Raw genomic sequence first — 17,257 nt, forward strand, 5'->3', positions numbered from 1 at the left:
TAATGCTTCATATGCTCTCTCGCCCTTAAAAGCAGTGTTTGTCTGTCCTTTTCTATTCCCTGCCCTGGTGGTGAATCATGTTTTCTCTTATTAGGCAAACATTAATTTTTGGATTGACATGTCCTTTAAGAATTCCTGCCATACATTGCCAGACTTAGTGAAGTAACTGAGCAGATGCAAATGAAAAGCTGAAAATGAACCTATTGTAAAAACAGCTTAATTTCCATGGTTTCAAAAAATGAATAAGCTACAAGCTTAAAAAAAAAAAAAAAAGTTCCAAAATGAAGGATGCTACAGATTAATAAAAAGAATTCTTTATCCTGATCTTAACCCTCCTCCTTATCATTGTGACTAATAACGATTAGTAATCCCCAGTTTTAGGTTTGATAATGGCGGCAGAACTTGCCGTCAGGTTAGCCGAGAATTGACCAAGATTGACAATGCTTTCTAAGCACCATGCCCTTAATATAGTAAAGTGTGAAAGGAATACTGTCATGGTTTTTTGTTGCTTAAAAAAAAAAAACACATAATTTTTAATAGAGTTTCCCCAGCAGAATCCTGCAGTGGAATCCATTTTTCAAAAATACAAACAGATTTTTTTTATATTTCATTTTGCAATTTCACATGGGGCTAGACATATTCTTCATTTCCCAGGATGCCACAGCCATGTGCTCTGATAAACTTCAGTCACACTTTACTGCTGTGCTGCAACTTGGAGTGATATCACCCCTCTCTCAGCAGCCGATCAGCAGAACAATGGGAAGGTACCAAGATAGCAGCTTCCAGTAGATATCAGAATAGCACTCAATAGTAAAAAATCCAAGTCCAGCTTGGGACTCGGAGAAACAATAGGTTACTTGAAAGCAGTTCTAATGTGTAGCGCTGGCTCCTTCTGAAAGCTCAGACTCAGGAAAAATGCACCTCAGGAAAAGATGGCGCCTACACACCAAAATAACAACTAAAAACATATATTTGTTGGTTCAAGAATAACATTTTAAATAGTAGAGTGAATTATTTAGAAATAAAAAGTACACTAAAAATCATGACCGTATCCATTTAAGCAGTCTTATCTTGCTTTATATATTTGCATCCCTTTAAGCCATATATACTCATATACAATAGGCAATATATAAAGCAAGCTATCCTAAAATTAAAAAAGCCCACTGTTGTGCAGAAGCAAATTCTGATGCTTATGACAGCAGGGAAATATATGAACCACATCTACCAAAGAGTATCCACCCCTAAGTAACAATAGTTTACATTTGGTGAAATACAATACAAAGTCTTTATCCAGGTGAACACTAGGAATTAATTTCTGAAGCTTTTTCGCTGTACTGCACATGTGCGGGCCCAGGGATTGAGAAGAAAGAAGACAGGAGGAAGAGAACTACTTGCTTGCAGATATCCTGAGCCGGTTCAGTTTTCACCAGCCCAGGATATCAGGTAAGTAATTACAATCACTGGGCGGCACCTAACATTTTGTGGTGCCCCCTGTGAATATACCTTTCCTTCTCCTTTAAAAAAAAATATATACCCCCAGAATGAATACTTAACCAACAGATTTATTTCATGTTGAGTGACCTATTAAAGAATCTCACCAAACTGGAATATATATATATATATATATATATATATCAGTAAACATTGCACTTTACATCCTTTCCCTAAATCCTCCTCCATTTAGTGATGGGCTGTGTGCTCCCTCAGAGATCACATGACCAGAAATAATGCAGCTCTAACTGTAACAGGAAGTAGTGTGGAAGCAAAAGGCAGAACTCTGTCCATTCATTGGCTGATGTGACCTAGCATGTATCTGTGCCTTGGCTTGTTTGTGTGCACTGTGAATCCTATGATCCCAGGAGGCACTCAATTCTTAAAATGGCAATTTTCTATTTAGGAGTACCCAATAGCACATACTACTAAAAAAAGTATATTTTTATGAAAAATGGTTTATTTAGATGAAGCTGGGTTTTACATAGTGTAGAAACCTACATTGGTTAGGGGTATAGATTTCCTTTAAGTAATGAAGGTTTAACTTCATGCCCATCATGTTCAACTCTTTGTTCATAAAGTATTAACTTTTCAGTCCTTGATTCACATAAAACTGTATATAATATGCTTTAGAAACTTTAAAATATACTCCAATCTTAAAAGTACAGGGCTTAATATCATTAAGTATTTAATTTAACATTATCTGAAATGCATCTAGCCTCTTCTTGAAACCATTCAATATGCCTGCAGGGATTTTGGAGGAATATTTCCATAGCTTTACTGTTCTATGAAACTTCCCTTGTTCTCAAGAGCTGCCTCTTGTCTTTTGGTACGATAAAATGATTTACACACCTCCCCGAAACATTGTGTTGTGTGAACAAGCTGGCATGACACATACTGACACAAAAAAACTACTCTTCAAAATATTAAAGTACATAAAAAGTTACCTATAGGTCATGTTGATTATTTTTTTGCTGATAGGGAGGAAATGAAATACATCTAATAATTGTCTACTAGAGCATGGGATACTGTGCTTTTAACCATAGCTGGCAGTAATTACAATGACAATGAACACTTTTGCAACCAATATCTTCTAAGCCTATGAAATGTAAAGTACCAGTCAATATGTTATTATAGTTAAAAGAGAAGAAACGTCACAATGGGGTGCCAAATGCTAGGCAGAAAACTGCCCCAGCCTGGGTTTTCCTTAGTGAGCACCAAGGAGCTATCCTGTGCTTCTGCTTTTGCCTTTCGAAGGGCTGACGCACGCACGGTACAGTAAAAAGGCAGCTTCTTTGTTGAAGTTCGGCTTTTCACTTTACTGCACATCTGAAAGAAGAAACAGGGAGAAGATTTCTCCATGCTGCTCACTGAAAAGAAGACTGGGCTGCTGCAGTTTTCTGATGACAGGAGCAATGGCCTGGGATATCATATAAGTAAATACAATCACTGGGAGTAACTTTGGGCACCCCTCAGTGATTGTTGATTTTCCTTCTTCTTCAATACACATGTGCACTAGTTGTCTGTACCACACTGGTACAGTGCCCATATATCCTGCCCTAGAAGACTTGGAAACAAAAGCCATGCCAAAGAATCACAAAAGGAAAGTATGGGGTGTAGGGCGGCTATAATTTAGGCTGCACAGGGTTGTGGGAGTACCAAAATAAGGCCATTTCAATCCAGACAAGGGCTGCCCTCTAACACACACTGGAACAAGAGTGTTTGCAGAGAGACAGACCAGTCCAAAAGTCAATAAGACTGTAGAACCAAGGGCAGGACTTTAATAAAAAGATTGCAAAAGATATCAACGATTACAAAGATATCAACACAGACTGTTGTTGTACATAACACAGATTAAGTCCAATCAGATGATTTACAATTTACAGCTATTGTGACCAATCCCTTAACCATGCACCAAGACCAGATTGTTAATAATACATTGTAAAGTAAACCATATACACTGCAATATACCTAGGAATTACTTGCAAATATGCGATACAGTATAAGGAGATGTGTATTTTTATAAAGTCATAGAATGGCACGTCTAATCATGTCTTTTGTAATATCTGCATGATGAGTATTCATCTCTAAATAGATGGACTAGGCACTGACGGCATGTTCATCAATGACAATTCTTCTGCTGAGGCAAACAATGATTAAGAATGATATATCATTAAGATCAAATGATGATGAAAAAATGATAAATTGTAAATGATGCTTAACAAGTTCATATGCAAGTGACAGTTCTTCAGATTCTTTGGACAGCAATCAAGTGGAAAAGACTCTAACATACCTGGGGGGGGCTGAAATGTAGTATTTGGTATTGCAATGCTTCAATGCCTATTAATTTACAAGGCTTTGTAGTAATAATGTGATGCTCACCAACTATTACAATACTTTTAAAACATTCTCAACACGTTAACTCTATTTATAACAAACTGGTACATTTATAGAACTGTGTGAAACAATGTAGCCATGCTGAACTCAGCAACACTATTTCAGAAACTTTACCACGCATTATAAAATATCCAATCTCTTTATTTTAGCAAGAGGAAATAGTCAAATGTATAACAAGTCATTCAGAATTTAAATTTAATGTTGACATATAAATGGCCTGAACTCTGGAAGAGCCAATTCACCTGATTCTGGTGTAAATGAAATGTAAAGTGATGAACTGTAATACAAAAGCACAACAATTTACTAATTTAGTTCATGAAATACTCCACACACAGATGCAATAGTCTCTAACAAAAGTACTACAGAATACAGTTGCTTCAGTGAGCTGATGCAGTCCTTGATTAGACGAGAAAGCTGCCCCATACACAGGAAGATAAGTTGCTGAATGAGTCTGAAAGGACCCAAATTGGCAACATAGATCTGCCCATGTATGGCCACCTTAAGCCATGATAATAAGCTGATGCAGGAATAAGTAAGATATGTCATTGTTACTGACAAAGCAGTAACTATTGCGATTCTGGCACAAAAGAAGGCTCACAATAGTCACATTTTTTTGTATGAAACCTAAGTGGCCACCACCAAGTTAGATTTGAAATGATAGTGAGTAATAACTACAAGAACACTCATATGATCATATACGTACTTGACTCTATGTAAATCAGCGAGCTGTACATATTGCACAGTGCTGAAGAATAGCAAACTATGACTTCTTTGGTTGTCAGTTGTACTTCAGTCAGTTTTGGGGGAAAGAAGAAATGTGATTTTCATGCAAACCACAGAGAGAGAGAGAGAGAGACAGGTATATTTTTGCTGTCCATGCTACTTGCTCTATGGCACTTTTAATGATTGGAAACCTAAAAATATAATAAAATATTACCTAACAAAAATATATAATTATCCTTATAATTATATATTTTCGTTAGGTAATATTTTATTATATTTTTAGTCACATTTATTTAGTCACATTTATTACAAATTATAAATGGCTATAAAAGTTACTTGTACATTGATTTGCTGTGGAAAGCAGATTTTGTGTAGTTTTCTGAACTGCTGCTACTGTCTCTTGAAACAATGTTAGCAGGAGCCAGCTTGCATGCTTCACAGGTCTGTTAACCAGCTGGCCTCTGGTACATTGTTTCAAAAGCCAGAACCACCAGGACAGAGAACAGCAATAGACAGACAGATGCTGATTTCAGAAGCAGTGACATTACAAATAACTTGGAACCACTGGTATCTTCTAATGAACCTATACTGGAAAGTTACTTAGAATTTCAATTTCTTTTATTAAGCAACATTTTATTTGGGGGTTTACAGCACCTTTAAAGTAAAGGTTTAGTAATAAGTATGGTATGATGGTGGCATGTGTTCCAGTGCCACTCACAATGCTGCCCCATTAGCAAAAGTGTCCGACCTGTTATGCCCCCCCCTGGTGTCGCTAAATTACACCTCTCATGACTTCTGGCTGTTGGGGTGCAATTGCTGACCGACAGCTGCAGAGCTGCAGGTTGGACACCCCGAATAAAGGAAACTGGGATGGAACCTGTGCACATGGAAGATGCATTCCAAACCTAAAGTCTGCTCTTACCAAGCTTCTCTTTGGATTCCTCCAGCTTCTGGATTTGGTTCTCCAGGAAGAGCATTAAGACCCCAAAGGTCAGCACTGCCAGCAGCTGCAACTTGGGCGGCATCATAATCCGTAAGAGACCCATCAAATTGATCTATGGCACCATAACGTGGGCATCGGGAGAGAGATAAGGGCGCTGCGGCTTCCCGCTCTACAGGCACAACTGATACGGAGACAGTGACAAAGAGGAGCGTGTGCCTCAGTCCCCAGCAGCTTCGAGCAGCCCCGCTCCCAGCCTACAGTAAACACCCGCCGCTACTCCGGGGCTAAGCTGCAGCACAAGCAGCGCCAGCCCATTGCGTTGTCCGTCACTTCGCCCCGCCCACAGCGTTTTACGTTTGTCACGTAAATCCCGCCCAGTTAGTAGTCCTTCCAGGTGGTGGTTGCTAAGCAACAAACCACAGCCGCTTTTTAGTATTTCATTGGTTATAGAGGCGGATTTGACGACTGCTGGAATCCTCAGACAGATGAATATTAGGGATTTAAACTGGTTGCATAGAACTCAGGACCCGGACTGAGGAAGAGCTGTCCAAACTATGCCTGCTCCCAGCCAAAGAGCGACTCGGCCTGCAGACCAGTAGAGCCATTGTAGTGGGACAATCTGCCTGCTCTATGCATACACCCACCCATAGACTGCGTTTATGTGATACTTGGAGTTCTAGTTCTACTACAGCTGGTGCTCCACGTCCCTGCTCTGTAAAATAAATATTAGCGTTCCAGGGTTGTGTCGCGTAGTTCCTGGTGCTTAGTGCATAGGCGCTTATAAAAGCAGCAGTTTGTGGGAGGGGCTCACCAGTGCCTAGTGGGAAGATGGCGGCAGAGAGGATGCTGCTGTGGTTAGTGACTGTGCTACAGGCGGTAAGTTCTGCAGCTTTCAGGCAGTTTCTCTCCTGCTTCAGCTGAACTATTAACTAAGTGTTAATGTCCAGAGCTGCAGTCTCCGCGGTGCTGCGCCGTTTAGAAGGCGCGGAACCAGGTAACTGTTTGAGTTTCGTGAGGTGACGTGGCCCAGAGCTGCTTCCTGTGTGTAGAGTGCGGCTCCTCGGCTTCATGTGTACCGGTAGGCCAGGCACATCCGGCAGCCAGGGCTCTCCTTACCTAAACGCAAGGGGTTAGAGGGTAAGGGACTCTTCTGGGGTACGGACAAAGTCTGTCTTAAAGAACCCGGAACACCAAAAACGAAAGCGATTTACAATCACTTTGATATAATGTATTGTTACCCTGCACTGGTAAATACGTTTGCTCTAAAAGCACTGCTATACATTATATAAATAAACTGTTTTGTAGTCCTGGGGCAGCCAGTCAAAAATGCACAGGGTTATAATGGGTTTACTTCTTACACAGAAGAATATACAGAGGTTAAATGTCATTATAGCTATACAGAACTATAGAATGAAAAGCTCTTATGTGATATTGGGCATGTGGCAAGAAATGCTTTTTGTAGGTGCTGCTTCAGCAAATGCAAACGGAATGTAAAAAATGCATGCATAGATATAGATTAGATATAGATATAGAAAATGGATCGCATCACACAGGACTTATAGAAAAACATAGATTTTATTTGGGTGCAAAGCAAAAAAACTGACGTTTCGGCTACAACAGTAGCCTGTCTCAAAGTTACTTTGAGATATAGTTTTATATAGGCAGTAACTCACCTGACCCTTATGGTGGTCCGGGTGCCAATGCCCCAAACCCGTAGCCAGGGGAGAAGTCACCACTTTTGTTTCTAAGAGACTCGCACACTGAACAAGAAATTTCGTCCACAATGAATTTCAGCCTATGATTAAGTCTGTTGTGGATAAAACACGTTCGGCTAATGCCCCGTGGTGTGGTTAGTTGCCCGTGATAAATCTCTGCTACCCTCAGGCCCAGATTTGTGGAGAGGCCACAAAGGCCCGGGCCTAGGGCGGCAGAAATTTTTGAATTTTGCCCCCATACGGAGCAATGGGGACCTCTCCCCACTGTATCGGAGTTTAAATGTATGCTATGTACACTCGCGCTCTCTGCCGCGGGGCGGTGCCTAGGGCCCCCGGAACACACGTCCAGCGTTGGCTACCCTGGGTGACTAATCTCTCCAAAATGCCTTTCCACCGGCAACAAAGAGAATCGACGATGGAAAGGCCTACACAGTGCTTTGTTTTCGCTCAAAGTTTCCTCCTGCAGGCAACTTTGCACGTCTTCAAAAAAATAAACAGTGATGCGTAGGCCTTTCCACAGGCGATTCTTAATGTTGCCAGTGGAAATGCATTTCGGAGAGCTTAGTCACCCATGGTAGCAAAGATCTATCTTGGGTGAATAATCTCTCTGCGGGATTAACCTTAAGTGTCAATGGGCTCTTTCCATATCACTTGTCCTGGTAAAGGCAGACTAAGCTATACTTCACCCAAGCTCTTGCTAGGTTCTCTTTAGACTTACTGAGATCTAATTTTGCATGTTGAGTCAGCACCAAGACCTCCTGGCACTGTGAAATTGTAAAGCATATTTATAAAAACATGAAAGCTTGTCATTCATTTGTGTGGGGTTTAGGGGCATATTTGTTAGTGCGAAAGTGAAGATTAACTATTTGATAACTGTGCCCCTAAATATTTTGTATAAGGGACTAGAGAGTGGCATAAATTCCCTCTGGTGAACAGTGCCGTGTGATTTTATCTTTTAATAAATATGCCCCTATTTATCTGGAACAGCTCCAATAGGAGCACTTTTTACATTATTTCCAATGCGTTGTGTATAATTTAGTCTCCCAAGTAAAGGGTAAATAGATGCTTTTTAGCAAGCAGAACTATCATTTGCTGTTTTATTTAGGCAAGTAACTATCAAATAGTCAGACATTATCTGCTTTGGGAATGTAAATCAGCCTTATAAAAATAGGTAGAAGCTAAAGAGACTATTGGCAACCTAACACACTACTAGTAAATTAAGTGTACAATCCCTGAATAATGTGCAAAATCACCATAAGTTCCTCCAGTATGCAGAGCCAGAACTACAGGAAGGCAGAAGAGCTAAGTGCCTAGGGCACAACCATGGGGTGGGGCACTAGACTTTTTCTGTGTGCCTCTAGTTTGAAACATGGGTGAGAAAACAGGTTACAGCATTACACAATTTACACAAGGGATGTGTCATTGCTCTGAGACCGTCCTATCACGTGGGGGTGGTGCAGGTTTGCCAAACTTTCACTGGCTTTAAAGTTGTTTGTTAATGTATTTGTCTCTTACAATTATTGCGCCCTTTTACCGGATACTCGTACAAGTGCAATCGCTAACTAGTAAGTTGTAGATTGAAAAATTCAGTTTGCAGAAGTTTTTTTTATTATTTTTAACTTTAAGCTTTTTCTTAAGCATCATTCCGGTATGGCATTTCAGAAGCTATCTAGTTGCTAGAGTCAAATTTACCCTAGCAACCGGACAGTGGTTTAAATGAGAATCTGGAAGGTGAATAGAAGTGGATCTGAATAAAAAGGATAAGTAATTAAAAGTTATTTGTAGCCTCAGCATTAGGGTTTTTTTGGCTGTGTTTGGTCAGGTAAATGAATCCTTTATCTAGCTGTCAGATTGTTGTATGTAGTTAGAATAATGAAAGCAAACTCCTCTGTGCTCTATAACATCCCCAGACATATGAAAATAAATGCATTTTATGGACTATATGGAATGTGTCCTTATTACAAATTATGCAACAATTCACCAGACTGACTAAAGATTTAAGATGCCAATTTGAGTCCTTTCAACTGATTTTGCAGCTTATCTGCTATGTATGGGGACCCCCAATGGCCCTCCCTGACAAATATCTGGCCTAAAATTAGCTGCTGCCTGGGCAGGTTTGATGTTTTATTGGGATTAGGGACTACATCAACACATTGATGCAGCCCTCTTGCTGACTGGTCCTATCTCTGTTCTTGTAACTTGATTGTTTGTCCCTATGGCTAAACAATTGCATTAGCCTGATATCACTCACCTTAGGTGGCCATATGGGGGCAAGATCTGTTTGTTTGGCTATCTCTCCAAACGAGCAAATCTTATGTATGGCCACCTTTAGTTATAGGTGCTGAGTGTGGAGAGCTGCTTGCCAGTCACACTGGGCTGGTGGCAGTGTGATCCTTCCACAGGCAGCAGTACTGTTACATTTGTACTTCAGCTTATGGCAAGATCCTACAAGCCCAGCGTGAAGTGCTACACTGCCTGCAAATTATGGGGTTGTTGTTAAGTGCTGTGTGGTTAGTTAGGAACATATCAACATCGCTTTAATGAAGGTATTAGGACTGAAACTTAAACCCATAATAGGGAACTTCACCTTAAAATTATCTTTAATCATTGCATTAACTGCCTGAAAAATATTAAAACCCTCCAAACTCTGTTATTCATCTACTTAAAATATTTTTTTTCAGCTGTCGTCTTATGGTGCAGAACTCTCTTCAGAAGCATGCAGAGATCTTGGCTTCTCTAGCAATCTTTTGTGCACTTCTTGTGAATTGCTTGGACAGTTTGGTCTGAATGAGATCAACTTATTCTGCAGGCAGTGCTGCCAGGAAGAAGTACACCTAGAGTCTAAAAAGGTATTGCTAAAATTGTGTACCCTATAAAAATATGTTGTGTTGCATGGATTTTAAACAACTATTGAGCTCTTATATTTGTGTTCTAATAGGCAATGCTTTAGTATTGTTAACTATAATAGTTGATCGAAATCATGCCGCTTACGACAGAAGCATTTCCTTACAATATACTGTTCCGCCTCTCATTACAAAAGCGCTCCTTATCGATTATTTTCAAAAGCGTTTTTCAGTGAGTTAAGTTGCATTTTCTTGACACCACTGACGAGCTTATTCTAAACTATTTCCTATCCACAAAATGATTATGGAAGAACACTTGTGAAGGTGTACTTACCTCTGACACTGGATCCCTGAAATTATGAATTTAAAGAGGAATCTCCTCTAAAGTATGGATTTGCTTCTCTGCATCACTATTATTGTACAAGAGCACATTACCATTGCTAACTTGCTGCACTATTGGCCTGGGCAAATTTCTAACCAGGACACTATTTGCACTGTTTATGGATTTCCTTTAGGTTGTCACATTTTCTCATTTGCTGGCTACCTTCATTTACCAGTGACCATCAGTCTCTGAACTGACTGCTCTAAACATGCATATTACTGTACCATGTATGGGATCCAATATCCCGGATTGTAGCTAGACTACAATGAAAGCTGTTTCTAGTGGGAAAGTATAATAAATACATTTCTTAAATAAAGAACTCTTCTTTAAGCATTTCTGTGTGGTGTTCTGACCTATTGCGTTCTGCCTGACAGCAGTGGTCAGATTCCCCACTCATTTACTTAGGAGTTGCACTTGAGCTACAGGTGCAGTATTGCTAAACAATACATTTTACTACGTTTGGCTAAAATGGCAAGTTGTAATTTAGGATTAATCAAAAGAATATGCCCTAATTTGCCTGGGATGGTCCATTAGTGAATTTGCATCTGAGCTTGATTTTTAGCTACAGATCTAAAAATTCCTTAATGGCAAAACATACAGCAGGCACTTGTCTGCCTTGCCATCTGTTTCATTTCCAGCATATATATCCTATTGTAACATCTCTGCTTCAACATGTCTGTGCCTTCTTAGCAGACAGGATGGTTTATTTGGCACATTTTTGTCATTGTTATGTGGTGATGTGGTGGCAACTGAAATAGGGATTTACAAGTGCACTATTGTCTGGGAAACTGGTAATATAATTGTACTTCATCTAGTAACAGTCAGCCATTCACGATTCTAAATAAAGCTGATTGAATCCAATTATATTGAGACTAAAAAGCCCAGCTGCTAGTTGTATGAATCTCTGCCATTCTTATGACACAAGTACACTTGATTATCTTTAAATACCAGGGGCTGAATGAGAAAATAATCTTAGAATTATCTCTAGCATCTGAGACTCTCCTGTAACACTCACAGCCTTTTTTTTTTTTTTTTTAAATATTTTTAAACATGGAACTCCTTGCTTGTGTGCTATCTGGCTGCAAACTGGCCGGTTTTACCATGCAAGTGTTAGATGTTGCTGGTATTTATCATGGTGCAGTTCTACTAAAACATCAGAATGGGTAATAGTGTGTTCACTGTTAGAGTATATTTAATTAATGAATGGTTGCCTGATTAAAGAACAAGGACCTTGGGTGTGCCTAGAGCAAGCACATTCTTGTTGGAGGATCCTCTTACATTAAGTGCGACTACTATTTACAAATCTAACTGTTCACATAAATAGAACAATATCTGCCATATACATAGTTAACAAAAAAATTTGCCTGCAGACTTAACTCGTATTGGCTGTGTCTCTGTCACATGCATAGGAAGCAATGTCAGGCTGACCAGAGTGCTGCAAATTTAACATAACAGTATGTTAGATTTGTGATGCTGAGTCTGTTTGCCTATGCCATTGCAAGGGAGAAATTTACCTATGATCTTTCAATTTATGCAACTGGTTAGAGTGCACAAGCAACCAATGAATTGGTCCAGTAGGAAAAAAGTATGGACAAAGTCTGGACAAAAGTTCTGTGTCAAGTTCAAAATAGGCCTCTCCTATCCCTTGAGAAAACTGTTTAGATAGAAGGACTGAATTAACAGGTATAAAAAGTAGCTTTTACAGTGGCCTTTTTACTATTTTTTTAATGGAAAATGGATTTTCTGACAAGCAGAAAGCATTGGTGATGGTTTAATAAGATTTGGCAATTTAAGGTGAACAAACCCTTTTAAAGGAATATAGTCATGGGAAAACATGTATTTTTTAAAACGCATCAGTTAATAAAGCATCTCCAGCGGAAATTGAAATTCATTTTTCTATTCAATTTAGAATTTCACACGGGGCTGGCCATATTCATTTCCCAGGGTGCCACATCCACTTGGCCTGTGCTCTCTATCTTCAGTCACACTTTACTGCTGCGCTGCAAGTTGGCGTGATATCACCCCCCTCCCAGCAGCCAATCAGCAGAACAATGGGAAGGGAGCAAGATAGCAGCTCCCAGTAGATATCAGAATAGCACTCAATAGTAAGAAATACAAGTACAGCTTGGGACTCCTCCAGTTACATGGGAGTAGGAGAAACAATAGGTTACCTGAAAGCAGTTCTAATGTGTAGCACTGACTCCTGAAAGCTCAGACTCGGGCACAATGCACTGAGATGGCGCCTACACACCAATATTAAAACTACAAAAACACATTGGTTCAAGAAACTTTTGTACTTTTTATTTCTAAACTACAGTGTTTACATAGCAAATAATTCACTAAAATGATTTTTTTTTTTTTAACCCTATAGGTTAGCAAAAGCAAATAGTCAGAAGATGCTATATGTATGAAATTTAGTTTCCAGCAGCCAGTCACCTGACTAGATACACTAGATCTAAACCTATGTGGCCTCATCTGTCAACGTTCATTCTGTCACAATTGTTTATATCTTTGTGTAATCTTGTACTTTTCCATCCCTAGAGATATCCAGGTGCTGTACTTGAAGTCTGTGGATGAAAATTGGGAAGGTTTCCTCAAGTCCAGGGTATGTACAGATGAAATATTTTTGTATTTTTTTTTTTTTTAAGTTTTCGGAACGGCCTTAATCATTTGAATACTGTTTTGTATGTCATTCTGGACACCACTTGAATTGCCTTGGGTAATTCAGTACTCCCAAACTGTCAGAACAGATGATAATTTTTAGATTTTCTTATTGCCATTTTACTTGTTAAAAATGTCATATTCAGAAGGATGGGATTTTATTTGGTGAAATTGTCAGACAACTTTGTCAGCATATGAGCCATGAATATGCTTTAAATTATCCTTATGTAATTTGTCACATAACCCACTAAAACGGGTGTATTATAATAAAGCACCCACTGTTAAAAAATATAAGGATATTATGACCCCTATAAAAGCATTCAGCCTTGTGCTTTTTATATGGTCATGGAACTGCTCGGTGACTTATAAGATCCATAGAGCACATTATATAGTGAATATAAGGAAGATGGCCTTCCTGTAATTCAAAGCTTTCTGGGTAACGGGGTCCCATACATGTATAACCATTTTCTAGAAAGTCGCACATAACCATGCCATTTGCATTAAATGACCAAACTGACTTTTGGTGAGATTGTCTTGTATTATTGTATCACTGCTTCTCCTCTTTTCTACCCTAGTGGCTATTCAAACATTTTACCTTTTTTGAATACTTTAATGGCCTCCCTTTCTTTTGCAGCTTTTGTCAGGAGTGAGAAACCCAAACTTTTCAAGGGTCTGCAGATCAAGGTGATTACTTAGTGTGTCCTGTCTTTATATACAGTGAAAGACTATGTTTTACATACCCAGATATAAAGTGTTCTCTCATTTTACACTTTTGTGGTTCCACCAAAATATAATGCATTTCCCTGATTTTACAATTTCCTGGATTTTGCAGAATTTTTTTTCTGGTTCTGTAAAAAAATAAAGGTAACTGGGAGTGTCCCAATGTGTTTTAACTAGTGATGCACCGAATCCAGGATTTAGTTCAGGATTCTGCCTTTTTTTCGTCATGATTTGGGGTGAATTCATGGTCCTGGCTGAACCGAATCCTTAATATCATGTGACTTTTTTCGCCACTTAAATGTGGAAGTTGAAAATTTTTCACTGCGCATAATAGTGGATTCGGTGCATCCCTAATTTTAACACAAGAGATTCTACTGCAGCAGCAATATATATGCCATAGCAAAATTAAAGCATTGTAGCCCTCAAAGGGGGTTAGATGCCAACTGTGAGAGTCACAATGTTCACCCCCTCTCATTTTGTATAAAGGGAGGTATTGAGTGCTGTTTAAACAAACCCCTGCCTTGGCCCAGTGCTCCCCCCCTTTCCCCTGGAGCTTTGTTAGGATGTGAGACAGTGACTTGGTATGCAGATGCTGTTGTAACTTGTGTATGGTTTCCCTCCCCTTAGTCTCACATTCTCATCTGTTAGTGACTGAGCTACTCATTGCTTCACTTGAAGTCAGATGGTGGTTGGGGCCAGTGCCACCAACTTTTCTTACTATAATGCTACCTTGAAAATGTTTACATAAGTGCAAAAGATGTCAAATTTCTTTTGGTTGTGTGCCTATTAACATTTTCTGTACAACATGTTTTACAGTATGTACGTGGCTCTGACCCTGTCCTAAAGCTTCTGGATGAAAATGGGAACATATCTGAAGAACTGAGCATACTGAAATGGAATACAGATAGTGTGGAGGAATTTTTAAGTGAAAAACTAGATAGATTATAAAGAGTTTTTTCTATTTTTAGCCTTTAATTTGAAAAGTTTCATGTACAAATTCTGCTTCTGAGGTCATAACATCTAGCATTATTTTGCATTTATAAAATTCATTGGCAGCATTCCATTTTTAAGTGCATAACCCTCTGAGTGGCCTAGCCAGTGGTAAAGATTTACTACTGCAGCTGTCTGTGTACTGAAAGAAGGTTTTTGCTAGTGGAATAGATACAGCTCTTTCCAGTGGAAGCATTCTTACACTAATACTTTATAGATCAAATAACATTTTTAAGTAGCCAAATATGTAGGGTTAACATGCTGAGAAAAAGAGACCCCCCACCCCATAAGCTATGTGTGCTTGTCAGGTGACAGTTGTAGGAAACTTCCATACATGTTTCCAGGCAGCTATCACCTGACTGCCCCTGGCTTATCCGGAGCTTTCAGTCTATACAGATCTGTTTTAAAGTGCAAGACAGATGTATGTGATGTTGCCAAAGACCTTGTTAAAGTGGTAGGCTTTTTCTTTTTTTAATTGCACAAAACAGGCAAAAATATTAAACTGCAAGGTAGTCCTAATCTGATGCCTTGTTCGTATGAGCACAATCAAAGCAAATTATCTGCCCTCTGTATAAACCAAAAAAACCCTCTTTCCTTTCTGAAATGTTTATCTTTTATGATAAGGAACAGCTCGTTATACAGAGCCTTCTGTATTGATCATTTAAAAAAAAAAAAACCTATTGTAAAGGAATGCTAGAAACCTTTAGCTGAGACAAAATGTAATGTGCACAACTATCTGACCCTCACTTGTAAATGAAACTTTTTGACATGTATAACAAAATATGTTGGGCAATTTTAGGATGAGGATGCCAAACGTAGTCTGTAAACTTGCACCATTGCCATTAGATTATCATTTATATTGTGCATTTCAGTGTTTTCCGTGCACCATACCATAAACACAGGGTGGATTCAGTAAGTTATTTCAACATTGTTTATAAACAGACTTTTTCTCTTTGTTACACTTCTGTACAATTTTAGAAGCCTTAAATGTGTTTAAAGGGAAAGCAAACACCACTGAAGCTTTTGCCTCTAGTCCCAGTGAACATTCCTTAATCACTATTTCCTCGAATTTCCTTTTTGCTATTTTTGTGTGCTTTAAAAACAGAGCAGTTTGTGCTGAGAAGTGGGCTACTCACAATAAGTACTAAATTATTTTCACTCAAAATACTGTGTGCACAATGTTTGCTCACCCAATTTGTATGCACACTCGTGGCTAAGATGGATCAGTGTCCCCATTCCTAGTTGCTGCACTCGCTGCTTTCACCAACATGGTAGCTGCTATAGCTGCAGTTGGAAGGGGGGCCAGGAGGGCTGTATACTGGGTCTAAAGCCAAAGATTTGATTGGATTCTTTCTTTCAAAAAAAAAAAAAAAAACTTATTTGAATTTTACCCTGTCTTTTGGTGTCATAAATGCTTCCATTTGCATTTTTGTATTTCTGGATTTTTCTAAATGTGTCTTGCAAACGCAGGATCCGCTCTGGATGTGCTGTTTTGTTATTAAGAGAGAACTCCTGTTTGTTGTATTAGGTGTAACCCATTAAGGCCATACACGCTTGTGAAGACTACACAGTAAACCTTTACTGGGCTTGTGGATGTCTGATGTTCTGTGTAATGTGTCTAAATGTCTTGCTCTATTGCAGCAAATCGGAGTTAGAATGGATGATTTGTTGCTGAAAGAAATAAAAACAAGTTTCTAAACTGTTGACTTTTCTTTGACTTTTTTAAGGATAACCGTTTTGTGGGTCAGATAAATAGCCTGACACATCAATCTAATATACTGAGGCAATCCCAGTTATCCCCTGTACTGGATCTCTAAGGGCTCTGGCACACGAGGAGATTTGTCGCCGGTGATTTTTAAAAGAGCGATTTGGCGACAAGACGCCAATGCTAAACCAATGGAAATCGCCAGCGTCAAAACATACGAGGCTACTTCAAGTCGCCTGCTGTTTCAAATCGCACAATCGTGGGGGGGGTAACTGTTGAGTGTACCATGGGTAGCAGATCGCCTGGAGCTAAACTCGCATGAAATCTTTGTGTGTATTGTCGTGGCGACTTGTCGCCTAAGCACCTGGGGAAAAAACGCAGGAGACAAATCTCCTCGTGTGCCAGAGCCCTAAAGAATGGCAGTTACTAGTGGGACTGAAAGTTAGGGGTAAAATGGGTAAGAAAATAAATTGGCTTGAATTTTTTAAATACCATTTGAAGGCATGTCTTGTTGAAGTATTTCCAGCAAAGATTTATGGTATCAGTCTAGAAACTTTTGCTTTTTTTAATCTTCTTTACTGTAGGGTGCTGGTAGCAGTGCTGGGAAGGGTGCTGGTAGCAGTGTTTACTTAATTTATGCTTTACTGAACTGTTAGACATTGGCACTAAATGAAGCAGCATACATTG

At 39.2% G+C, this 17,257-nt stretch overlaps 2 protein-coding genes across 3 annotated transcripts in view; one reads left to right on the forward strand and one right to left on the reverse strand.

Annotated features, from left to right (window-relative positions):
• The window catches only part of hs2st1 (heparan sulfate 2-O-sulfotransferase 1), a 65,756-nt gene extending 59,921 nt beyond the window's left edge, over window positions 1-5,835 (reverse strand). Inside the window, 1 exon segment of the mRNA NM_001126991.1 lies at window positions 5,534-5,835. Coding sequence (NP_001120463.1) covers window positions 5,534-5,657 — 124 coding nt within the window. The 5' untranslated portion in view covers window positions 5,658-5,835.
• Window positions 5,836-6,359: 524 nt separating this feature from the next.
• Window positions 6,360-16,569, forward strand: selenof (selenoprotein F). Of its 2 annotated transcripts, NM_001171711.2 has the most exon segments (5): window positions 6,360-6,430; window positions 9,951-10,118; window positions 13,036-13,099; window positions 13,790-13,839; window positions 14,692-16,569. In NM_001171711.2, coding segments are annotated over 5 exon segments (462 nt in total). In that variant the 5' UTR covers window positions 6,360-6,382; the 3' UTR covers window positions 14,824-16,569.
• The last annotated feature ends 688 nt before the right edge of the window (window positions 16,570-17,257 follow it).

The sequence above is a fragment of the Xenopus tropicalis genome, chromosome 4 (assembly GCF_000004195.4).
Source record: "Xenopus tropicalis strain Nigerian chromosome 4, UCB_Xtro_10.0, whole genome shotgun sequence".
Lineage (NCBI taxonomy): Eukaryota > Metazoa > Chordata > Amphibia > Anura > Pipidae > Xenopus > Xenopus tropicalis.